The sequence below is a fragment of the Atractosteus spatula genome, chromosome 15 (genome assembly GCF_055471065.1).
Source record: "Atractosteus spatula isolate fAtrSpa1 chromosome 15, fAtrSpa1.hap1, whole genome shotgun sequence".
Classification (NCBI taxonomy): Eukaryota; Metazoa; Chordata; class Actinopteri; order Semionotiformes; family Lepisosteidae; genus Atractosteus; species Atractosteus spatula.
The window spans coordinates 10,542,016-10,565,837 of NC_142720.1; the positions used below are offsets into that span (position 1 = coordinate 10,542,016).

The 23,822-nt window shown below is 35.5% G+C and overlaps 1 protein-coding gene across 1 annotated transcript in view; it reads left to right on the plus strand.

Moving 5' to 3' along the window:
• sptlc3 (serine palmitoyltransferase, long chain base subunit 3) overlaps positions 1–21,061 on the plus strand; it is a 39,413-nt gene extending 18,352 nt beyond the window's left edge. Inside the window, exons 8-13 of the mRNA XM_088933968.1 lie at positions 745–964; positions 5,764–5,890; positions 14,442–14,577; positions 16,421–16,550; positions 16,854–16,992; positions 19,100–21,061. Coding sequence (XP_088790094.1) covers positions 745–964; positions 5,764–5,890; positions 14,442–14,577; positions 16,421–16,550; positions 16,854–16,952 — 712 coding nt within the window. The 3' untranslated portion in view covers positions 16,953–16,992; positions 19,100–21,061. The remainder of the gene's footprint in view (positions 1–744; positions 965–5,763; positions 5,891–14,441; positions 14,578–16,420; positions 16,551–16,853; positions 16,993–19,099) is intronic.
• The last annotated feature ends 2,761 nt before the right edge of the window (positions 21,062–23,822 follow it).

Genomic DNA, 23,822 nt, shown 5'->3' on the forward strand with positions numbered 1-23,822 from the left:
TCCCTATAAGCTAATCTTTATCATAAATCAGTGAATGGTTTTCTGTTCTTACTTTTGTCCTCATTTACTGTTTTTTTCCATTTTTCCCTTTTTTCCCCTTGTTTTTTTATTTTCCTTTTTGCTTTTATTTGTGCTGTTTAAAAACACGTAAGACAAATAAACCTGTGGTACATAAAATAGGAAAATAGGAATCTTTATAAAAAAAGGATTACAATTTTGTAACTTTATTTTATTCCCATTCTCCAAAATACAGATGTACTAATTTTTGTGAGCCATTTTAAAATTGCCTGTGTTTAGAGTAAAAAATACATTGTTAACACTTTAATGTTTTATTTGCAAGTATCATATTTCCAAAATCATTTCTGTTTTGTATCCTGTTATAGGAATGGCAAAGCAGTGGAAAGAATGCTTGATACCAAGACATCTTATTTTTTTAAATGGTACTACCATAGGGCATCAAAATGTTATGATGAGAGTGGCTAACTACAAAGATATTGACGATGCGCTTTGAAGTCCATAATGGGTGAAGCCCATTTACTTGCTAGGTAGTTTACTTAAACCACAAAGTGTACAGTCTGGGAGGTCTCCTTATAATTTACAGAGCAATTTTCACTATCTGCTTCAGTCTTAACTGTGTTGCGTGGATAAAAGGAATAAAAGTGAAAGGAGAAAAGACTTTGAAAGTAACGTTAAAATCAAAATTAGCCTGATCTTACCTCACTGCGTCTCTTCTTGGTCCCACAGCATGGAGGGATCGATTGTGCGGCTGCCAGATATCATTGCCTTGAAGAACAAGTACAAAGCTTATCTGTACTTGGACGAGGCTCACAGCATTGGTGCTGTGGGGCCCACGGGGCGTGGTGTGGTGGAGCTCTTTGGGCTGGACCCTTCGGAAATAGACGTGCTGATGGGTACCTTCACCAAGAGCTTTGGAGCAGCAGGGGGATACATAGCTGGAAAGAAGGTGGGAAACATACGGTGATCAGTGAGCTTATTTCCAGCGTACAGTACCTACAACGTGCCATTGAGCTTGTTGCTTTTTCACCTCTTTAATAATAACGACATGTCTGAAATAAAGTAATTCAAAGCTTTGCTTTAGCTTTAAATATCCTTGATATGGTGTAACTCAAGCCATAAGTCTCCATTCACAATAGCTAATTGAAAATAATGTAATCTTCATTGTGCATGGAAATTATTTTTCCTGCATGAATATTAACTAATGAAGACCCAAGTTACAGAATCAAAGTGGAAAGAATAAGGAAATCGACCATTTGCCAAGGAAGAGTACATTTATCATATGAACTTTATTTATTTTTTCAGGAATATTTAAATCCAAACTAGTATGATGTAAGAAACATAATGATTTACTTATGCTTACAATAAAATATAAGAAATATGAACACAAAGAAAAATGGAATTAAGTTTGCACTAAGTCAACACATACTGTAATTCAATACGCAGCTCTCTTTGTGAAATTTTAACATTGGCACAGTGGAAAGACAGTTCTGAATATCTTTACCTTGTGTTCCAAGGAAACTACTAAAAAGACAGCAGTTTCACAAAAAGCAGAAACATTTCCTGTCATGTTTCTCATAAAGCTGAAATAAATTATCTGATTTGTCATCGGCTACAACAAAGCTGCTTTAACCATAGTTGAGACTTGAGTAATCCCTTAAAAGGTGTACAAAGAACAGTAACTCTGCAGTACTATGGGTTACTTTAGTTCATGTGTTTAGCCTTTCCTTTTCAATAAAATTGATATTTAGTAATTGCTACTCAATTAAGACATTTGGCATCAGAATACATGCAAGATACCTTAAAAATTGAATGCACAGTTTAAATCAATTAGTGAGAGTTAAATCAAAATATAGGATATTGCATACAGTAACTTAAAACTGAATTATTTATACAGCCATTTTCAGTATCCATTTTGAATGTCAATGCCTGTAAACGTGGGTAAAAACAACTTATTATTTCACTGCTTAAGTATCTGATACTACTGTGTTGTCCATCGGTGATGTAGTCAAGCAAACAAGCAAAAATATATATTTCTCCCACTATAGTCAGGGTCTAACAGACATTTTTAAACCCCACAAGCAATTATGCAAGTACTTAATGGCATGTGTTTCTGTGTTTTATTTATTTATTGAATGAGATCTCCAGAACAAAGCACAACTTGCAATTGCAAACATAAGTCTGACATTATTTAGATCACTCGGGCCAGCCAGTTCTTTCAGCCAGACAGATTTTTCAACATTTTTTGGCAGTATGGGAGTTCCTTGTCATATCAACCAGACATCCTGTTGAGTTAGACCAGAACCTTCGTTTTGGCCTTCAATTAAGATAGAGTCCTTCCACCACACATTAACTGCTGTCTCCAGTGTGCCTGCCGCTGATTTAGAGAATACATCACTCATGTGTCCTAGGAATGCTCTTCCACCCAGAATGGAGAGTTAAAAAGAAACAGAATTATGCTTCACTAGGAATATTTAGGACTGCCAGCTTAAGGGGATTATTTTCATTTTTTCCCTCCTGCCTTTAAAGCTGCAATTAGCATTGTTAAACCAAGTCCAGTTTTTAACTAAATCAGACATATCTGATGATGATGAAGAAATCCTAGATATTCTGCCAGCTGTGCAACCCCTGAAAGAGAACTGATTGTTTTTTTCTTACTGTTAGAAGTTGGACTGATACTCACTGCTTGTTACATAAATACAGCTATGCCATCTGGAGGTAGAGTTTGTTTTTATTTAAGCTTAATAACATGCAGGAATAGTAAAGGAACAAATGGCAGGATGAATTGCGTTTTTTTCTTTTAAAAAAGGGGTCTCATTTAAATTGAAATAATATGATATAGATCAATGAATCTGTTAGAATAATGACTCACCTTGCCGGTAAATTCTGAGTGTAGATTCATTTTGTTGGCAGAAGACACAAATAAAAGGCAAGTAGATTCAGGGGGAATTATATGTTGAAAGATGGCAACCCTAGTGATACACCATGTGTATGGTATGTATTATTTTGCAATAAAAAATGCACTTTTTTGCATAACCACATCATGAATAAAGACAGACGCTGATGGAGAGAAAGAACAATCCTTGGCCCAAACTTTTCATGCCACATTGTCATCTGTCAGCCGGTCCTTTGCAGAGATCTCCACCATTCAAAAGCAATCTCTTCTGTGCACCCAAGAAGCCTCTTCATGTGGAGAAATTTGGACTGCATTCAAACCTTCACAGGATGCTTTAGAACATGCTTGCTAATTAATGAAACATTAACATATTGCCAGCAGTGACAGCAGCAGACAGCAAGCAAAGTGACATTGTCGAGAAACTAAGCTTGTATAAAACCCTCTTACCTAAGCTGTTATGACTTTTGTGAAATGACAGATATCCTGCTTATATTTATATTTGCATGTGTAAAAAGGGCAGCTTTCAAAGTGCACAGCTAAAAGGTAATTCGTAAAAGAGAGAACATTGTGTTTGGCTAGCTATTAAAAATGCTAAATTAGCTTCAGAAAATACAACTGGGCCTCATCATAATAAAATTATAAGGCTCATTGCTGTTTTTGATTTATTGGGGCTCTCTTCTTTCTGTGAAACTTGAAGCTGTGTTTTATATCCACAGATATTTAAGGACATAACTTGAATGTTATATTTAAGCGTTTTCTAGATATAAGATTCTTCAGGTACGAAAATATGAACGTGAAGGCATTGTGTACAGTATATGTGTGTGTTTTCTTAATGAAACACTAATGCTGAAAGCTCTTTTCCTTTGCATATTTCCGATAGCCAGAATTTGAAAAGAGGGAAAACGTAGACAACAATAATGCATTTCAAAAGTATCACTTCCAGTAAATTTACCTACAATAATTTAAAGCAATCGACTTAATATACAATGTAAAATGTCAATTGTGAACATAACCATAATGAATTGTGAGTGAGTGTGGAAGGTAGAGAAATGCCCTAAGAATGCAGCTTTGAGGCTTTAAGGGATTCAAAAAGATTGAGACCCTAATTCCCCAGTTATAGCATTCTGTTGTTTCAGACAACTTTGGAGTGCATTTTCCTAAACAGCTTACCTTAAGCATCCCAACATAAATTGAACATAAAATTCAAATTCTAAATCAAAGCAGATGTTTATGTTTGAGTATTTACCCTAAATCTACACTATACATCTGGAAAATCAGGCTCCGTTTCACTGCTTTTGAAAAAAAGACAGATGGCAGATGTAAATCGTGCCTAGAAAGGCTTAGGTTTTTTATCATCTCTGGTGGATAATTACTGTTGACACTTGTTGTGCTAAAGAAGCACACTCAGCGTTAGAGTATTGGAGACAAAAACACTTCCATTTCAAAGTTACTCTCAGGGTTGCCAGGGAAAGGAGAACCTTTGTATCATTTTTGTCATTTATTTCCTATGATCACCCTTGTTAAATTTCTGAATTTACTTACAAGTTTGCCATTCGATACAATTTGGTTAAAAACTGAGGTCTTTCAGTCTAGACTCCTTACCTCAACAAATTGAAGTAAAATACACTGCGGTTCACAAAATGACAACAATATGTTATTTACCAGCCCATTTTCTGATAGAATTTCTTCTTAACAGTGCCCTCAATTAATAAAATTACTATTTACAGTTGCTAACTGATTCTGTAAAGAATTATGGTTACCGAACACAGTATAATATCCAACAAGTTATTTTACATATTTTTAAATTGCCTCCTCTAGTGGTCATATCTAAAATATCATATGTTTTTGTCATTTGAAACCGGTGGACCCTGCATGTTTTCTTGGTCTCCTTAAACCACTAATATTTGTAGAGAAGGTACAACAAGTGTTGTCTTGTTTATTGAAACTGTCCAGGGAAGGGCAGCTGCAAAATATGAAGGTCAGAGTCCTGTAGATTTTACCAGCACTTTTCAATTGGTAGCAGATTAAGACCTTGAGAAACAGGTGCTCCACACAATTCATTCAATTAAGCAATTAAAGTCTGAGTTGGAATGAAAACCAGACAGCCCTTCAGCTGTCAAGGACTGGAGATGCTTATACCTTGTCAAAATCTTTGTGTGTCATGTATTTCACACTCCTCATTTCCACTTTCTTTTTTACCAAATGCTCATTATCATTTAGAGGCTGTATGTCAGTGATTTATCATAGAAAGAAAAGCAAAATGTCGGAGCGAATTAAAAAAGAATTCAGTTGAGTTCTGTTTAACATTGAAAATGGCAGCTCCTCTGCCGTCTTGCTGAAAAAATATCTGTTCAGTCAGCCGATTTACTCACCAATATTGACAACAACAATCACCAGTGAGCACCAGTTAATTGTTATTTTTAATGTAAATTGTTGTCCTGTGTTTTTTTATTGACACAGCAGGTCTCTCTTGATAACTAAGAGTTATATAAGTAAAACAATATAAACCTAGTCACTAATAGTTCGACTCATTCTTTTATGTCACTTAAATAGACTAAAGTTAACCTTTTTTCCAATTTATGAATTTATGCATTCTATAGATTTTATTGTTAGTGAGCTCTTGGATGACGTATAAATCATGACAGGTAAATAAGAAATACATAGAAGCTTACCCCCCAGATACAGACCATAGGCTACTTTTTTATAGGAAGCTTTTACTGGTGTCAGTAGCAGAGCAACACAGATGCACAGTTTGCAGCCTTGACATTTAACCTTTTCTACTCACTGCTGGATGGTAATGGCTTTCTAAGACTGAACTTGAGTATAAATATTGTTTTTTCTGTTCATTCCAGGAGCTGGTGGATTATTTACGAACCCATTCACATAGTTCAGTCTACGCTTCAGCAATGTCCCCCCCTGTGGCCAAACAAATCATCAGGGCCATGAAATGCATCATGGGTCTGGATGGAACAACAGTGGGTAAGAACCTGCACAAAATGTAGAGGCAACCTGCATCATTCAAAGTCAGTCCTCAGAGGAAACCAACCCTTGAGGAACCATTTAGAGTATTTAAAGACAGTCCCCTTCCTTTGAAAATACGTAAGCCATAACGCATACATTTGGGACATCCCTAATGTTTAACTCACAGTGCACATGATCTCTGTTGCTTTGGAAATAAGTTTCATATGCTGAAGGGGAGACCTGGGTTTTAAAAAAGTCCCCACAGTAATAACTTAAGACATTGAAGTAGTGCATTAATCATTTTGCCCTCTCATTGAAGGTAATTGTATGTTACATATGGAAAAACATGCTTTCAAAAGACAACCCAGAAGTGGACTTTTATGTTCACATAAAATGTTATATACATTTTCAGTAAATTCTGAAAAATAATAAGGAAACCTTAATAATGAAGTATTATAATCTAAATATAACACACACACAGGATAAGCTTTTCTCTTGGATATTTGTCCTAAATAAAAAAACAACACTGCATTTGCATCCATTTTGGAAGTGTATAAACCATTGCTAAAGATAGGTTTAAATGAAGAAAGAATAAAAAGATATCTTGTAGCCATAATTCTATTTCACAGTATATATTTCTAAATGGAACCCAGGAGAATTATGGTGGATTTACATAAAGTTATTTATATTATTTCATAAACGAGCTAAGCATGGCCACACTGGAGCACACATTGTTAGACTGGGATTTTCTATAACATTCTGTTTTTTTAAATAAAGGTGGGTTAGACCTACACAATTCTTATAATTATTACTATTTCATCATTATTATTGGCATTTGGCTCAGTTCAAACAAAGGAGTGGTATAAAGCAGAAATAGAAAAGGATAGTGTAAAAATTGAGCATACAGCATCAGAGCTAGGTATCTCCTTAGAAAGTTTGTATTATAGCAAGGTATGTCCAAAATCTTTCATTTAAACACCAATTGGCTCTTAAATATTAAAAAGCTGCAATATAATTTAATCTTATGATGCCTCACTATCAGTACATCAACCATTATTTAGATCACCAAGACTAACTACAGTATACTGTCAAGACCAATTAATTGGTCAGTATGGATCCAAGTAGGTGTTAGTAAAATGGGTCATATGATAACAAATTGTTGTCTTTTTTTAATTATCTCATCAAACATCTAATCAAGCAAAAGAATTTTGCAAGAAATGGATAATTACAGCGATAAACTATTGCAGACTAACATACAAGTGAAGGCCCGGACATTTTACAGCCTTCTCAATGCAAAGTCAGATAAGTCTTTTGATAGTTTTGTAGGGTCAGAGGACATAGACTGGGATACTGTGTAGCATAATGTTAGTTATCCATTTAGAGCTATAAATAATAAAATGCTTCAATACAAAATTTGAAACTGACTCTATTCTACCCCAGAAAAATTGAAAAAGATTAAATCACATAATACAGGAATGTGTTCAAAATGTAACCGACATAAAGGATCACTATTGCACTTATTATGGTATTGTCAGCACATACAGTCATTCTGGACCTCCACAGTGGGGAAAGCTCTCAGGCACCTAAATATCTCAGTTCCACTTACTCCCATTACATGTAGCCTTGGTGATTTATCAAAGGTTAAAGTAGCAATTCAATATAAAAATACTCTCTTGACTCTGTATTATTGTGAAAATGGGTGGACAGTACAGGACTGTTGTACAAAGAATGGATTAAAGAGGCTGTATCACAAGTTACATTTAAAAAGATTTCATATAATTTACAGGGGAAACTGTAAATGAGTATAGGAATGTTTGGGGCCCATTAGAGATGTACTTGAATGGCACTGGATGTTAAGAATGTTAATAGGAAGTTTTTGAATTAATATATTTTTTTGTGAATGTAAGAATTTTTTTTCTAATAAGAACAAAAATGAGAGAGCGAAAAAATAAAAAAAATAAAATAAAGAAGTCCTCTAAAGTTCGGAGGGTGGAGGTAAGTTTAAAAAGTATGAATCACATGTTTGCTTGTACATTAAATTAAATAAGCAGTAAATTTGTGTTTGAAATTGCAGATTATAAAAACAACAGAAAAAAAAGAAATTGCATTGAATGCATGCTGGTATTTCCCCTACAATGCTCTTTTAAATGTACTTTTAAAAAGTACATTTCTCTTAGGTTAGTGAAATTTCACCACACCGCTTAGGAGAAGAATATTCATTTTTTGGTCTCATAAAATGTGTTTCAGTAGTCGAGTGGGGGGATATTGGTAAATTTGTCACTATAATTTACAATATCTACCAGTGTCAAGGGGCCAGTTAATCACTTCTGAAGATCTTATTTCCTATCTGGCTCGAAGAACAGCTGAAATATTTTTTCACTGTCAGCTTAATTCCTTTGTGGGCATTAGAATATTTAACAAAACAAATAGATCATTCAACCAACCATTTCAGAATCTATTTTTTGGGATAGGAAAGTTCTGATATGGAATGAAGTTGCCAAGTGAAAAATATCTGCTTTCAGGAGCAAGGACAGAGAACATAGATTATAAAAAATACAAATGTAGGGTTCTGTGTTTTTTTACTTGGAAACAATAGCAAGGTAACCCTGGGAAATAAAATATATTTATCCTGGCATTGGCATGCTGGTGGATGAAGTCCACAAGGCAAAGGATTTATAATCCGTAGTATGTATAAAACAAAACAATTTATGGTATGTCAGGGACTTTTTATATATAAAAAAGACTTTAGCACCAGGCAACAACAAAAAAACAGTAAAAAACAAACCCTAATAAACTGCATGTGCTTAAACTTGGACTCACCTGTTACCACATTAATATATAAATATATTGAGAGAAACAGATGAAAGTGTTTTGGTTTTTCTTTTTTATAAAATGTTGGTTGACAAGAGAAGTGGTTTTTATCGTCTGTTGTTAAACACTTTCTGCTGAGATAAGGGTTTTGTGTTAGTGTGTCCATGTCCTTTGAAAATCCTGCCAATCTTTCCCCAGGTAATCAGCACAGAGCTGTTTCCAAGGCCTGGCTTGGCCAAGAACTCAAGGCATATTTCAACAGCCCAGTGTGTTTGGAATACTGTCTGGGCCTTATTCATAATGATTTGGTTATAATTTATTTATTTGACTGGGACACATACACTTATAGTGCAAGTCCCAAGCAAGCATGACACAAGACACATTTTAGATTTGATTTAACCAATGGCTTGCTTCCAGTGAATCACCCTAGACAGACATTGTTGAAAATTTGTCACATCTTATTTACAAGCTAACCATTTCTGCATATGTAATGCATACACCAGTTAGCCTGACAAAACAAAAACATCTGTACTGAAAACATATTTAAGTAGGAATCATTAACAGCATGCCTATGAGTTGAGCTCAAGACCCTGAAGACAGAAGGTTATTAGCAAATTGAAATTAAAGTTATTATATATTATTATGTTATTGTTAACATATTTTTATGTTATTATTACGTATTGTATGTACAGTATTCTCCAAGGATCCCAGATTTATTTCAATAAGAGATGAGACTAAAACTGGATGTGGCAGTTATGCAGCTAAATATCAGAACTTTCTCAAAGTCACTGGGCCAATGTAAATTTAAACTCAGTGTAGATAAAATTAAGGTTTGTAGACACAGGCTTTTGCTGTTTCACTTCATAGACATTGAAAGAATTTGAGCAGTAAAAACAAGGAAGAGTTGCAGTAAAACAAATTAAATTTTATTTAAGCAGATACTGATTTCCACTGCCATAAAAACATTATTAATTTGACAGTTTTGTGCTGTACTGCTGTCAATGCAAACATTATGCTATATTGCATGCTGAATGGCCACTCGTTTTCACTTAAAATCCCAGTGAACATACAGGTGTTGAAGATTAGAGCAGGTGGATTTGTTTTTTGGATGGCCTGTTGCATTCCTCTTAAATTCAGGGTTTGTTTCGCTTGGGCACTGAACACCATCCAGAAAGTGTGGCATCTCTCCAGCTTGCACCTGAGAGGCCAGTATCACTGGACTCTGAAGCGTCAGGTTACCTTATAAATAGGATTCAATATGAAGAGTGACTAACCCAATGGCTTGTTTCCAGAAAACAGAGAATAGAGTAAATATTTGTCGTGTAAATCATTTCCTTGTTTAATTTGACTCATAGCAGCATTGAAATTTATGATAAATGTCAAGGCTACTGTCCTTCAACTTTAAGAATCTGAACTTTGGAAACACATTAAAGGAACGTTTCAGTGTTCTAACTGGAAAATATAGTGTAATACCTCCATTTTGACTCTTCAAGAAAGAGAAAGGCTCTGAACCAGGGATAACTCAAGTAAGAACTGAAACAAGAGAATTAAAAATATCAGTTGACATACTGTACAGTTTTAACTTTGTATAAATTGATTTAGTGTGGCATGTGCATTTGGTCCAGTATTCAATCCCTTATTCTGACAGGCCAAGATCCTGACACACACAGCCTCTGCAAGCAGCAGCAACTTGCTACACTAAAAGGGTGGCTTCTCACTACAGAGCGGTCAAAAGCTGTTGAAAAAAGTACTAGGGACACTCCCTGATAGTGATAGTACTATCAGTCTATCACTCTCATCTTGCACTAAGAGAGCTGTTACACACAAAATTAAAAAAAAATACTTTGATGGAATGCATTGATTGCATTCTCACATTATTCAGTACCCTAGCACTGTGCACAGAGGTCTCAAGTCCTGAAACTGGTAGACTGTCTTGATTTTTAAAAGTGCTCCACTCTGAAGATGTTAAGTGGACTTTATCTTGTAAGCAATTTAACACTTAGATAAATAGATTAATTACAGATTAAATACAGATAATTACAGTCCTTATTAATTACAGATAAGGACATAAGAAATGTTACAAATGAGAGGAGGCCAGTCGACCCATCTAGTTCATTTGGTTCCAAGTAGTAAAGTGATTATCCAGCCACTTCTTGAAAGAAGTCATGGTGTCAGCTTTGACAGCATGGCCTAGTAGGTTATTCAAGCATCTGTTTGTGTGAAGAGGTGCCTCCTGCTCCCACTTTTAAGTGCACTGGCCTGGAGACTCCATTTGTGTCTGGTTTGTGTTTCACTGTTGATTCTGAAGAAGACCAATAGGTTGAATACTGTATATCAATAACTTGAGAATTTAAAATACTTCAGTCACGTTACCTCTTAGTCTTCTCTGTTCAACAATAAAAAGATTCAGTTCTTTCAGCCCATCAAAGGAGGTCTTCCCAAGGGTGGATCTAGTTACTCCTCTCTCAACTGATTTCAGAGTAGCAATATCATGTTTATAAAGAGGTGATCAAAACAGTACACAGTTTTCTAAGTGGGTTCTATTAGTGCATTGTGAAGATTTAACATAACAACCCTTGATTTAATTCTACATTTTTAAATAGCATTCTGTTTGCCTTTTTTATTGCTTTTCCACATGGGTTTCAAACAGTGGTTCCCAACACTGGTCCTGAGGGACCACTACGCCTTCTGGTTTTTACTTGAGCTGTGTTCTTAATCACAGCCTAATTGATTTCTGATTTCTGTTTGGGACCTATTTTTAAATTTGTTTTCAGCTCATAAAAAAGTCAAATGGGACTTGTAATTAGTTTCAACCCTGTACTAATTTCCTAGTTTCAGAACTGCCTTTTATTTGGGTGTGGTGCTGGAAGTGTAACCAATTAGACTTCAGGAGAAAGAGATAAAAAGTAATTGGTGGAGTGTATGATACATCATCATTTCCACCTGTGTTAGTTCATTATCAATTGATCAGCTGTTAAGAGGTTAGGAATATGGGAGCAAACTATTAATAACAGGTTCAGAAAAGATTGCATGTGGTTCTGTATGGTGAGGCCATTTAAGCATGATGTTTGAACTAGATTATTTTTAAAAAGTTGTAGAGTGCAGAAACAGGTCAACAAAAGTCTTAAAAGAGCAAGCTGATCTATTAAAAGGCATTAGTTAGCACCAGTGATTAACAGCTCAGCGGGTAAAACCCACAGAGACAGCAGCCCATGAGGACAAGCATTGAGAACCATCACCCTAGAAGATATAAATGATGCCTAATGATGAAGACTTTTTCATTAATAGCTTCTTGACTTGCAGTTTCCAATGTCATGACTATATTCTGAGACCTCAACAAAAGAACACAGGATACAAATGCATAGAACAGATGTGAAAATAATGAAAGTTTAACATTTTTAATTAAATTTTCTTAAGAACTGTACATCTGCATATTTTATGCTATTTTATGGTCAATGATCAGTGATATTTTATGTTTTCCATAACCATTCCATACCATTTCACATGTGGTAAAAGTGTTAAATGCAGTATTTAGACGTTTTCCTTTCAGAACATTGTCAAATTGTTAAATGATCTGTAATATTTTGTTATTTATATTTTCCTTACAAATTCACAATTGTTGTTTTTATAATCACATGCTTTTGTCTTCTGTACTTTTGTCAGGTAATGCTATATTTTTTGTGTTTGCTATTTGCTTGTAAATCTCTGCACTTATCTACATTGTGTGTGTTTGTCCAGTCTTCAGTTTTAAATCTCATAGGATTTCTTTTTCAGCTTCAACAGTATTATCTACAAACTTGACCAGCTCACCAAATCTTCCTACCTTTAGCTGTTGGAATCATTTTTTTCTATTCTTTACCCCTTATGCTTGAGAAAAAGTGATTTTGAACAGTCAGTACCATGAAAGAACAACATCAAACCAAAGTATAACTTTTGTTTTCAATTTAGATCAAAAATGACCAGATGGTGCAGGGTTTGCCAGCGACGATCTAGTTTTTAATCCCTTTGAATACACACATACTGTACCTATAATATACAACAATGGATGCCTTTTTAATGTAGATGTATAATTATGTTTGAAAGGCCTTTGACCAATATGCTTAAGCAGTATACAAGCAGCTTTCATTTTAAATTTTCATCATTTCAACAATGTAAATTTTCATGTATTTCTGCACTGTGGCCCGGATTCTCTGATACAGGTTTCTGAAGGCTTTATTTCTTTGCTTAAACTGCTGTGCCATCAATGGGGTGTTTTGAACTCTGTCTCTCTGGTTTCTGTTAACAGCCCCAGATGTTAGTGTTCTCATTACTGCACTGTGGGCCAGTTAAAAGCTACTTGTGGCTTAAGCTGACACAGACGATTTAGTGCCTTTAGAAAATGTTTTAATCTACTCCATGGCACCAAGTTATCAAAAACACTCCTTAGTGTTGTTGCACACATGTGCTTATTTTATTTATTTTTTCCTTCTTCCTAACAAAGCGCATCCAGTCCTAGTATTTATTTATTAATTTTATTTTTGCCTTTTATCTCCTTTTTTTCTGTAACAGTCATGTCCTTTAGTGAGTCAGTCTGTGTTATAAATGTAACCACATGGAACTTACAAAGTGTCCAGCAAAAGAAACTGCACGGACAGAAAAGCACATGTTGAAATATAACATTGTATGCCGATAAATGGGTTTAGAAATCCTGTGTGTAACTGTGATAGAACAGTCTTAAAATCTCTTGATTGGACTTGAAATGCAGCAGGTGCAATGATATACAATTCAGTTAACAGAGATTGAGTAACCATTGAGGTAAAGTTTTGCTCTTCTATTAGAGCCATATAAGGTGTGAAAACAGTGCTTTTTTTCAAAAGCCAGTTAGGTCATTGAAGTATTAATACAACATGACCATGATTACCAGGGATTGAAAAGCCCGGCAAGGGTGAATTTTAATGTGAAATGCAATGTAAATGAAATGGCTAACCAATGATTGGAGGCTGTAGTAAAATTGGAATAAATCTAAAAATTAATTGTTTAGGTATAATTTTGTCATTTGTGTAGTTTCAATAACTAGAAATAAACAGATTTCTGATTTTAAAAGAAAGTAAGAAATATTGTTTGCATATTTTAGTCTTTGCTTTGTATTACGCTTACCTTTTTGTGTTATGTTTACCTTCTACTTTGGTGTTCAGGTCCAGAGAAATGTTTGGACGAAATAGTTTTCCTCACTCAAGTGGGAACCACAGTGTGTTGCCCATTCATCATTTCAATACCATCCTTTGGGAGGGAATGTGCAGTTGTATTCCCAACAGATTCACTGCTAATTCTAAAATTTTAAGTTTAGTAATAATTAATAATTAAAATAAAAATTATAAGCGTATCAAAGTCCCATACCTTGTATAGCAATCAAATTTGAAGTTAAAATGTTATTTTTGACGTCAGCTCATATTATGCGTATACTCGTATTATTATATATACAGAGAGTACGACCGACCAAAAATAAATCCCTTTTAATTCCATTTTGGCAGCCAGATCCTTAACAGAACAGTAGGTTTTATTTTTACAGCATAAATTGTGACGGTAATTTCACAGAAGCATAGTACAAGATGCAGTAGAGTTTATGTGATCAAGGTTTCAATGCAAAAGTGTTTCGGTATCAATTGATCTTAAGAAAGCATTGTAGCTCTTAAGAAGGTTAACTACTGTATGTAAATACTTCAGTATTAGAAGCCAGGATCATGTTCTGGTGTCTGACTGAATGTTATGACTCTCCTAGGCATTCAGAGAGTGCAGCAGCTAGCAGAAAACACGAGGTACTTCAGGAAGAAGCTGCATGAGATGGGCTTCATCATTTATGGCAATGAGCACTCTCCTGTGGTCCCACTGTTACTTTACATGCCAGGGAAGGTTGGGTAGGTCTTGAAACTTTCTGAAACACTAGATTTTACATCAAAACACAATTAATCACTACATTTGGCTCATGGGGGTGCCAGAAAAAAAACATTGGAAAGGTCAATTTGTATTATTTCTTTTATTGAAACGCTTAGTATGTCTGACTTTGTGCCACTAAAATGCCTGGTGTTATTTGACATGATTTGGTTTACCATTTGGCTGCACCTTCATAATTAGACCCTGTGCTGACTGGATCTGCATATCTTAAACTGGGGCTTGAGGTTTTTCATAGTCTTTATTATCTTACCCGATACATCTTTATTGTCATCATAGAACATATGGACATTTGAAAATTACAGTTTTCACTGTTATAAGATTTACTTCTGTTTCATGTACATAATTGATTTTATTGAACTTTTTTTCACAATTTCACTAAACAGTGTAACAATGATATATTGGTGTCTGCACAACTAATGAAGATAGCTACTAAGTCACAGAACATAATGGCATTTCAGTATTTTATTTTGTTTTCTTTTTATTGTAATTTAATACAGCTCAGTTTCATTTTGAGGGCCTTAATTGATGCTCTTGGCATGCAAAAACATTCCTCTTAAAAACAAACAAACACATCTTCAAAACATCATGAAATTCTTTTATACTTGCATGAATCCTTAAGGGTCTTGCAGATAAAGTAGGTTACTCAGCTTGAGCAAAATTAAAGTTACAGTTTAAATCAGACATCTGATCTTACAACTTTTAGGAGGGTAGCTCTTCTGCTGCTGTTTAAAAAGATCTTTCATGAGAGAAGCACATCCTGATGCATGAATTTCAGACTGACCCAAAGATTACAGCCTCCTGGCAAGGCAACAAAGGTACCAGCAGCTGCAGGGTTTTTACGAAGCAGTGCAGTGAGCATTGTTTTTTGTTTTTTTCTTCTGTGAAAACTGGAAGCTCTTTTTTCCATCCCCTCTCATCATTCTCTCTCTCTCTCTGTGGTGTAGTTTATAAATATGGTCACACAGCTGCTGTGTTTAGAATGGATTACAGTCTTTCAAAAAAATGACAACAGCTTTAAAAATGCTGGACAGGGAACAAACTGAGTTGGCCAGACAGCAAGTGTGTATAAACTGTTTCAGAGCAGGTGTAGTACAGTGTCCGTGATGGATTCCTTGCCCTTGTGCAGTTCACTTATTTCAGATTCTCCTGAGGCTACAAAGGAGGGGTGCTTTTTCACAAATGCAATTTATTTCATTTGGAATGTAATGCCGGTTTTTATACAAACATAAATTCACAGACATTTTCATGCTCATTAATTATTGAAGCGCTGTGGAAACTGTTCTAACAAAGTTTTCCAAGTGCTGTTTATTGAAGTGCTGTGGAAGCATTCTCAATTTGCTCTAAAATGATAAGCCCAGTCCTGTGCTGAAAAGACCCCAGCATGTCATCCTAGAGTTCCTTCAACACAGACTGCAAGCAGTTCTTATGTGGAGGACATAAGGCTCAGCCTTCCAGTGTTCCACAAATTAAACAATCCAATTTATATTAGCTTTTATTGTAGCTAGAATCAAAGCATGGCTTCACATAACTGAGACAACTGAATTTAAAGGGACCACATTTGCCTTACTGGAACTGGTGAGGTCTAGAAAATAACTTTCATGTTCTGCTTGCCTGTTTGAGAGCAATTCTAGCAGGTTTCAAACACATGACATTCTTTGATCTCTCCCACTAGAAATAACGGAGATTAAGATATGCTGGATTTTCAGATCAACAAGACTATAACAGCTGAGATTAAAAAAATAAAACTGTGTCTCACTGCAGACTCCCTGATCTCAGAAACCCTGTTCTGTTTTTCCTCCATGTCAGGGCCTTTGCCAGGAAAATGCTGAAGCGAGGCATAGGGGTGGTGGTAGTGGGATTCCCAGCCACCCCCATCACGGAGTCCAGAGCCCGGTTCTGTGTGTCTGCAGCTCACACCCGAGAGATGCTGGACAAGGTAGGGTACAGTGACACAGGCTGGCCTTCTGGTGGGGATGGGTTTCTCCTTTTAAATGAGCAGTGGGAAAGGACATTTTCCTTCTTCAAAGGACAAGCAAATGCATGGTAATAATATACCAGTTCACCTAATGGGACTTGCTATCCTTGCAAATGCACGGACTGAAAGTCCTCACAAGAATGTGAAGTACATGAAGTGTTTGTATGTAAGTATGTAACTTTGTAAAAGTTACAAAGCTGAGCTAAAACAGTCAATGAAATAGTAGTCAGGTAGTCAGCACTGATGTATAAACTGTTTCCTCAGGTATTGAACACGCTGGATGAGCTGGGCGATTACCTGACATTGAAATACTCACGGCAGACTCCCCCCAGCAAGTCAGAGCTCTACGATGAAAGAAACTAAGCTCATCTCTAGCTGAGCACTGGAGAAACTAAGACTGAATGTAAATATGAGTTTTCTTCCCATGAAGGGAACTTAGTATTTATTTTTAGTAATACCTTCATTGAAAAGGAAATTAATGGCAGCTTGCCTTCTACCAAATAACAGAGAAACATTTAAAGCACTGAAGTTGTCTTTCAGCTTACCTTAAAATAGTTTTCTAATTATTTGTTTAGATATTTGATGAAGTACAAGACATAAGGGGTCAAAGAACAAAAAAATGAAGGATTCACGTGAACCATCAAAATTTCAGGTGTACAATAAGAAAGACATTTTAAGACATGTATTCCACTGTCACACAGGGATTGACTCGGGTATAAAAACTTGATTGTTTAACTTGTCAGGCTTTGCTGTTATACTACTAATGGAACATCCCTGGTTTTGGATGTGTGAGCTGCTTCAGTATACTTAGGCTACAAGGGAACAAGTAAAGATTAGTTCCATGCTGGAAAAGCAGAGAGGAGAATCACAATGTTTGATGACCTGAAGAAGGCTTGACAGCCAAAATACTGTGTTTCTGCTATTGTATGTTTAGTGAGGAATTAACCTTTACTTGTTCATGGTTTTGGAATGACAGCACTGTGCTGCTGCCACAGCTGGTCTTTGCCTCAGTTGTATTTCAAAATCCTAAAATAAGACATTTCATTTGAATATGCACTGTTCATCATTTATTAATATTGATACATACACTAAGATGTTTGGCTTCATCTGCATTGTCGACCACTTGTAAATACCACTTGCATTTCTGTTTGTTTATGAGTTGGTTTGATATATTTACATATCTCTTTTTCAGTTTTGTAATAACATCATGCATAATATGCCATTTAATTACTGGGTTTTGTTTGTTATTTGAAGAGGTATGAAGTCTAAAGCAAACACCTGTTGAGCAGTTGTAGGCTTGCTGGAAGCAACCATATTGTGCACAGATGAAAGTAAAAATCTCCTCAGTTGTTAAAGGAAAAAGATGATCTCCAAAGGGCTCCTTAGCACAACATGCAAAACATGAAGACACGTGGTAAAAGTATCTTAATTCAGAAAGGAGATTTGCCTATAAACTAAAATAGAAAGCAATTTCTTTATTGACTTTTACTGAGAGTAATATAGATATATAATTTATATACAAAATACTTTTATGAAATTATACTTTATTGTATGGGTTGAGTGAGGTAGCTAAAGCAGCTGTCTCACAGCCCCAAGGTCCAGGGCTCAATTTCTTCCTCAGGTGTCTGAGGAAGAGGCTTGTGTGTTTAACCTGTGTTTTGCATGGGTTTTTTTTTTCAAGACATTCCAGTTTCTTCCCATCTCCCAAAGTCATGCTATCTGGGTAATTTCAGATTGCCCCTTTTGTCCATTGTCTTGAGATGGCCTGGCACCCTGTCCAGGGAGAGAGTATTCAGGTTTTCTCAGTCCTGTCTTGCACCCAGTGCTTCTGGGATAATCTCTATCTTACTGAGACCCTGATCAGGATAAGCAACCTCTGATAACTTTTGAAACATTTCTTATTTAGCCATTCCTCCTCATGCAGAAATAACTGCTTAAAATATTGCAGTCCAAGAAGTGTATATGTAAAATATTTTGCTTTCATGAACTTTAGCATTTTGGGTATGTATACTATGTGCCAACATTAACTTCAACTACCAATTATTGAGGATCTTAGAATTCTTAAGGTATGGGGTAATCTTTATTAATCTTGGAAGGAATTTAGACAGATAATAAACATTTCGGAATCTGTCAATTTTTTCTTGTCTTTGCATGTTTTATATTCTGTATAGATTTTTGTCTTGTGTGTTTAACAATCAAACAAACACCATAGCAGTAGAACCAATTATAATAAGACAGAAGTAAAAACCCTGTATACTGGAATATTTTTAATTCAGCACACCTAAAGAATTCTGTATGTTTTAGCAATACATTTGAAAAGATAGAAGGAAATCTTAATCAAATGTTAAAAAACAAGTTTTTACATCAATTGAAACACTGATATCCTTTAGCTACTGGCTCTTTTGGGGTGATCTGGTCCTGATCTTTTTTCAAGAAAGACATGTTGTCATGAGGATAAAACATGATATTCATCCCATCTGATTTGCATATCTTATCTGCTTTGTTCCTAGACTCCAGTTCCCCAACCGATGATTAAAGATGGAAAGAGACCTCAGCTTATACAGTAGCTACATAAATCATACTGCACTCTGCATTCTCAGTTCTGGGTGGCAAAGTATAGAACAGAATAACAAAAACATACTGAATGGAAGCAGTTCGGACCTCATTAATATTTGTAGTCTCTCAAAAATGGCTTTTTCCTGACAGTAGTGTTTTTTTTTTATATGTGAAGAATTGTGATAACAGCAATGGTGTCCACACAACAGAGAAGAACAGGATATGAATGGAAAGATACTGTAAGTGGAGCATACATAAAACCATTGGAATATGTCTGAATTGTGCAGCCATCTGATAAAATGCAAGAAATCAGACTGGAATGGCTTGTTTCTGTCCAACAGATGTAATTTAAAAGCCTGAAAAATCAATTAAATATTTAAATTATATAAGGTAAGACTAAAGTAAAAAATAAACACGCAAATAGGCATAAATGCATAAAAAGACAAACTATGTAGTGGTATAACTGAAAATATTGGTTCAAGCAGGGAAAAAAGTACAGACATAGACATAGTGTTCATCTTCAATAATGTAAATGTTTCTGAATGGCCAGCAATATAATTTAACTTTACATCTCTAAATTTAAAATGTCCTTTTTCCAACCTTGTAATATACAACTTCCATCTGCAAGTATAAAAAAAAAGAAGCAAGGGAAGTAACCATGCCAGAATACTTTTGGCATGAAAATGTTAGTTTTTCATGAGAAGTAGGAATAAAATAAGCCTGATGTTGAAGGCACAGTTGAAATACATTATTTACTTAATAACTTCCAGTTTTTTTAGCATTACCGCCATCAATAATGACTTATTTTCTTCTTAAATATGAATAGTTTTCTAATTGCACAGTAATTTTTCCATGAGGCTTTTCATTGTAAAAATATTTATTTTATCTGATGAGTATTGCATGGATAAAATACACAGTTAAGACAGCCCGTTCTCACAGCTGGGGCAACTCTACATGCACTTGTGCTGTATATTGGATTTCCCACATTACCACAGTCAAACATATCAGAGTCTGTCAAGTTAATACATGGCCAAGCGGATAACAAGACCCTTTTTCACACCAGTGCAGTTTTGGCACAATACTGCCAGTTGGTAAGTTACATCTGCAGCTTTGTCTGATTTAAGCAACCGTGATCTATCAAAGACGTCTTTGATCTGATACCACAATGTAGTGCCAGATCTAATACCATTTAAACTCACAGGACTGTGGTATCAACATACCCAGCAAGAGGTAGCACTCCATCTTGTCTGATCAAGAGGCAAGAGGCTACTTAAATAGGAGTGACATCCTGCCCAAATGGAGAAGGTTCACAGGTTTCCATGGACTCACTTCAAAGCCGTGTTGAGTATTCTAGCTCGGTTTTGCATATTAGGGCATTATTTTTTTAAGTTTTTTTTTCAGTAATACAAAATCTTTGAAGGCCATTTTTTAACGTGTATGCTTGATCAAACCAGATATTATTTCTGCCTTTTCTGTATTTTTTTGTATTATGTCATTTTTGTTTTCATTTTTTGTTTTATATTGACATATACAGTATGTGACTGGCACACTGTCCAGTCTTGCACTCACTGCTTGCTGGGATAGGCTCTGGCTCCCCACAACCCTATATTGGATAAAGAAAGCGGTTAGAAAATGAGTGGATGGATATTGATAAATGTGGTTTTTCAAAAAAGTTCAAACTACTAAATTCAGCTTCTATTAATTTGACTTAATTTGGTTGCACTGCTGTTGATGTCTTAAGCAGAGTAACGGTCAACCTTTGATCTTTCCTGAGCTAGTTTATATATGCCATATTACTGGAGTATATAGACAGCGCCAAGTGTGGGAGTACTTTAAAAAGAATTTGAACATTTTCTGATGTCAGAATTTCATTGTAATAAAGAAAGGTCAGTGACAGATTAAACAGATTTCACTAGTGTCATGTACATTCTCCTTTTTTTTCTCTCACCAAATCGATACTGATGAACAGTCAAAAAGCAGGAATTACTCGCCTAATCTGCTTACACTATTGAAATGCTGCAAAGATGAAAAGCCAAAAAAAACCTTGCCCATTTGAAAACCCAGTTTCAATGTTACTTGACTACATGCTCTCCTCAGAAGTACAGCAGGAAAATAAAGGTCTGTGAGTCTCCTTTAATCTCCTGCTGAGATCAGATTTGTATCAAAGCCTGAATTAGTGGATGCTGCCCCTACTGTCAAATCAGCATGTCCCACTCACAAAGTGTCCCACAGTAAAATTATTTATTATATGCAGCAAAGCTAAAGCAGCCAGAGATTTATGTCCTAAATATGAGATCATAATTTTGTATTTCTAATCATACTGTACACTCAAAAAGCCACCTGCATTCTCACTAACACATTTGCTTCCCATGCTTAACTTTTTGGACAGAGACTGTGTGTTTGCATCGTAAAATGTGTTTCTGAAAGAGAAATAAGAAGAGAGATGTCTGAATCACTGAGAGTGAATTTGTACTTTATCGTGTGCTTTTCAAAATAATAACATTTTCTGTTTTGGGCAGAAAGTGAAGGGTTATCATATCAACTAATTCTCTGCCTTTTATGTAGCTTGGTAGCTGCTCTCAATTCATGAACTTCTGCGGCTCTGAAAAGTAAAAAAAAAGATATATTTGGCAAGGTTTAAGTGGAAGTGGAATAAAGTAGCTATATTCCTTAAAGTGCAGATTCTAATAAATTCCAGGCACTAGATTTCATTCAAAGAGTAAATCACTTCACCTACCAACTCAATGTCTATTTTTTCTCTTAATTTCCCAAGGCAACTTTACAGGGAAAATATAACTTAAAGCAAGTGAAAAACACATGAGTTTTTGGAATAAGGGGGTGAAGGACTGGGGTTCTTTTCAGAAGTCCACAGCCTGTAGTCAGTTAGACCATATATAATGTCAAAGGGGGCTGTGTCTGGTTAACAGATGTTTTAACAAATTTTCTCCAGTGTTTCAAAGAGGGTGATTCTATTGGAAACATCGAGGAAGACTATTTCTGGAAACATCTGTTTGACCAGCCTTTGCTCCTTTCAATGTGAGCAGTACAGCCACCAGAGTTTTCATTCACAACTCTTTTCATCTCTGTTATGTGTGAGCCTCAAACTGCAGACATTTATTGGAATTGTATGTTGTTGTTACCATGGCCTATGAAACTCCACTAATACTTTGAAGTTTTCCAGTAGCTGCAGAGTCATGGATTCTTGGAATTTAATGTATAATGTTTCTCTTTCACACAGATCCATCCATCCATTTTCTGTCTGCTTGAAGGTTGCTGTTGAAGGTTTTTTTCAGAGGGTGTTTTAAGACAATATCCAGGAGCTCAGGCTGATACACTTGTGCCATATTTAAAAAAAAAAATGTATTAATGCATGTGAGACGTATGCATTGCTGAGAGTGATCTAACACAAGTACAACCAAGTATAGTATATGTCTATTCACTTTACAAATGCTGACAAATTCTTCATACGTTTCAAACAAAAGCTCAAAAGCTTTAAGGCATGTCTGAAAGCTGTACCACATACACCCTGCCCTCCAGTTATGCCTGTTTCCTCTCACCATTGCAGTTTAGGAAAGAAACGTGTTCCTTTAAGAAGATCATTGCTCCTTATTGGATGTCTGTCGAGGAAATTTTCCTGGTTTTCATACTGTGGATCATACAGATGCTTCATAGCATCTTGTAAAGATGCTCTAGTTTTACATGAAACTTTTCCTGTGTGTTTCACACCAGAGGCACAGTACCCATGAGTACAAGGCTCCATGAAATGCAGAACAGGTTTTCAAGCCTGAGTCAAGACTCATCCATGTGTAATTTAAGAAGTACATTCTCCTCTGACATTCTTTTAATTTATAGGGGAAAAAAACAATGCTGACACTTTTATGAGCAAAGTCTCTCCACTGCTGTAACTGGTCCTTTTAATTTCTGTCTAGATAGCAGGCACTGTCATACAAAGAGTAATAATGACTCACTGCTGACACTCAAGAACTATACAATACTGCTAAAGACATGTTGGAATTAGGGCCAGGTACATACTGTACATGGAGTCTAGTTTTCCTCAAACAAATAATTAAATGTAATTCTTTATCCATTTTTGGTTAACTTGCTTGTTTTCTGTGGACAAAGGTAGGCTCACAAATTAACTTATCAACGGTTTCTGTTATAAAATTGTCTAGGTGACCAACAAAACAACACTTTCAGACTCAGAGGTTTTCCTAATTTTAAAGTTTAAATTTGAAAGTCTCTGTTTGCTTCCGATTTATACACACCAGCATCCTCAATCCTGCTATTTTTAATAAGCAGCTTCCAAGAATACTAACAGGAAATTGTATTTTGTCCATTTCTCATTCCACAGTTTCATCGGTTCATGCCTTGATTGATCAATTCCTTTATCAATTCAAGCTTTATTGTCCCTGAGGGGAAATATGTTTTACGGTAAAGTCAAACACAACACAATGACAAATATCATCAAAAGGGAAGAGAATACAGCAGTGTTACAGGAGAAAGGAAACAAGAGACAAGGTAGTTACTTTGCATTGTTGAAGAGTGTAAATGCAGTGGGAATGAAAGATTTCCTGAGTCTGTTGATACAAATGTAACGAAGTTTTGTGTACCAAAATAAGTTTCCATGAGCTGGCAATGTTGGCAGTAGCCGAAAGTGGCAGCTGAAACACCTTTATC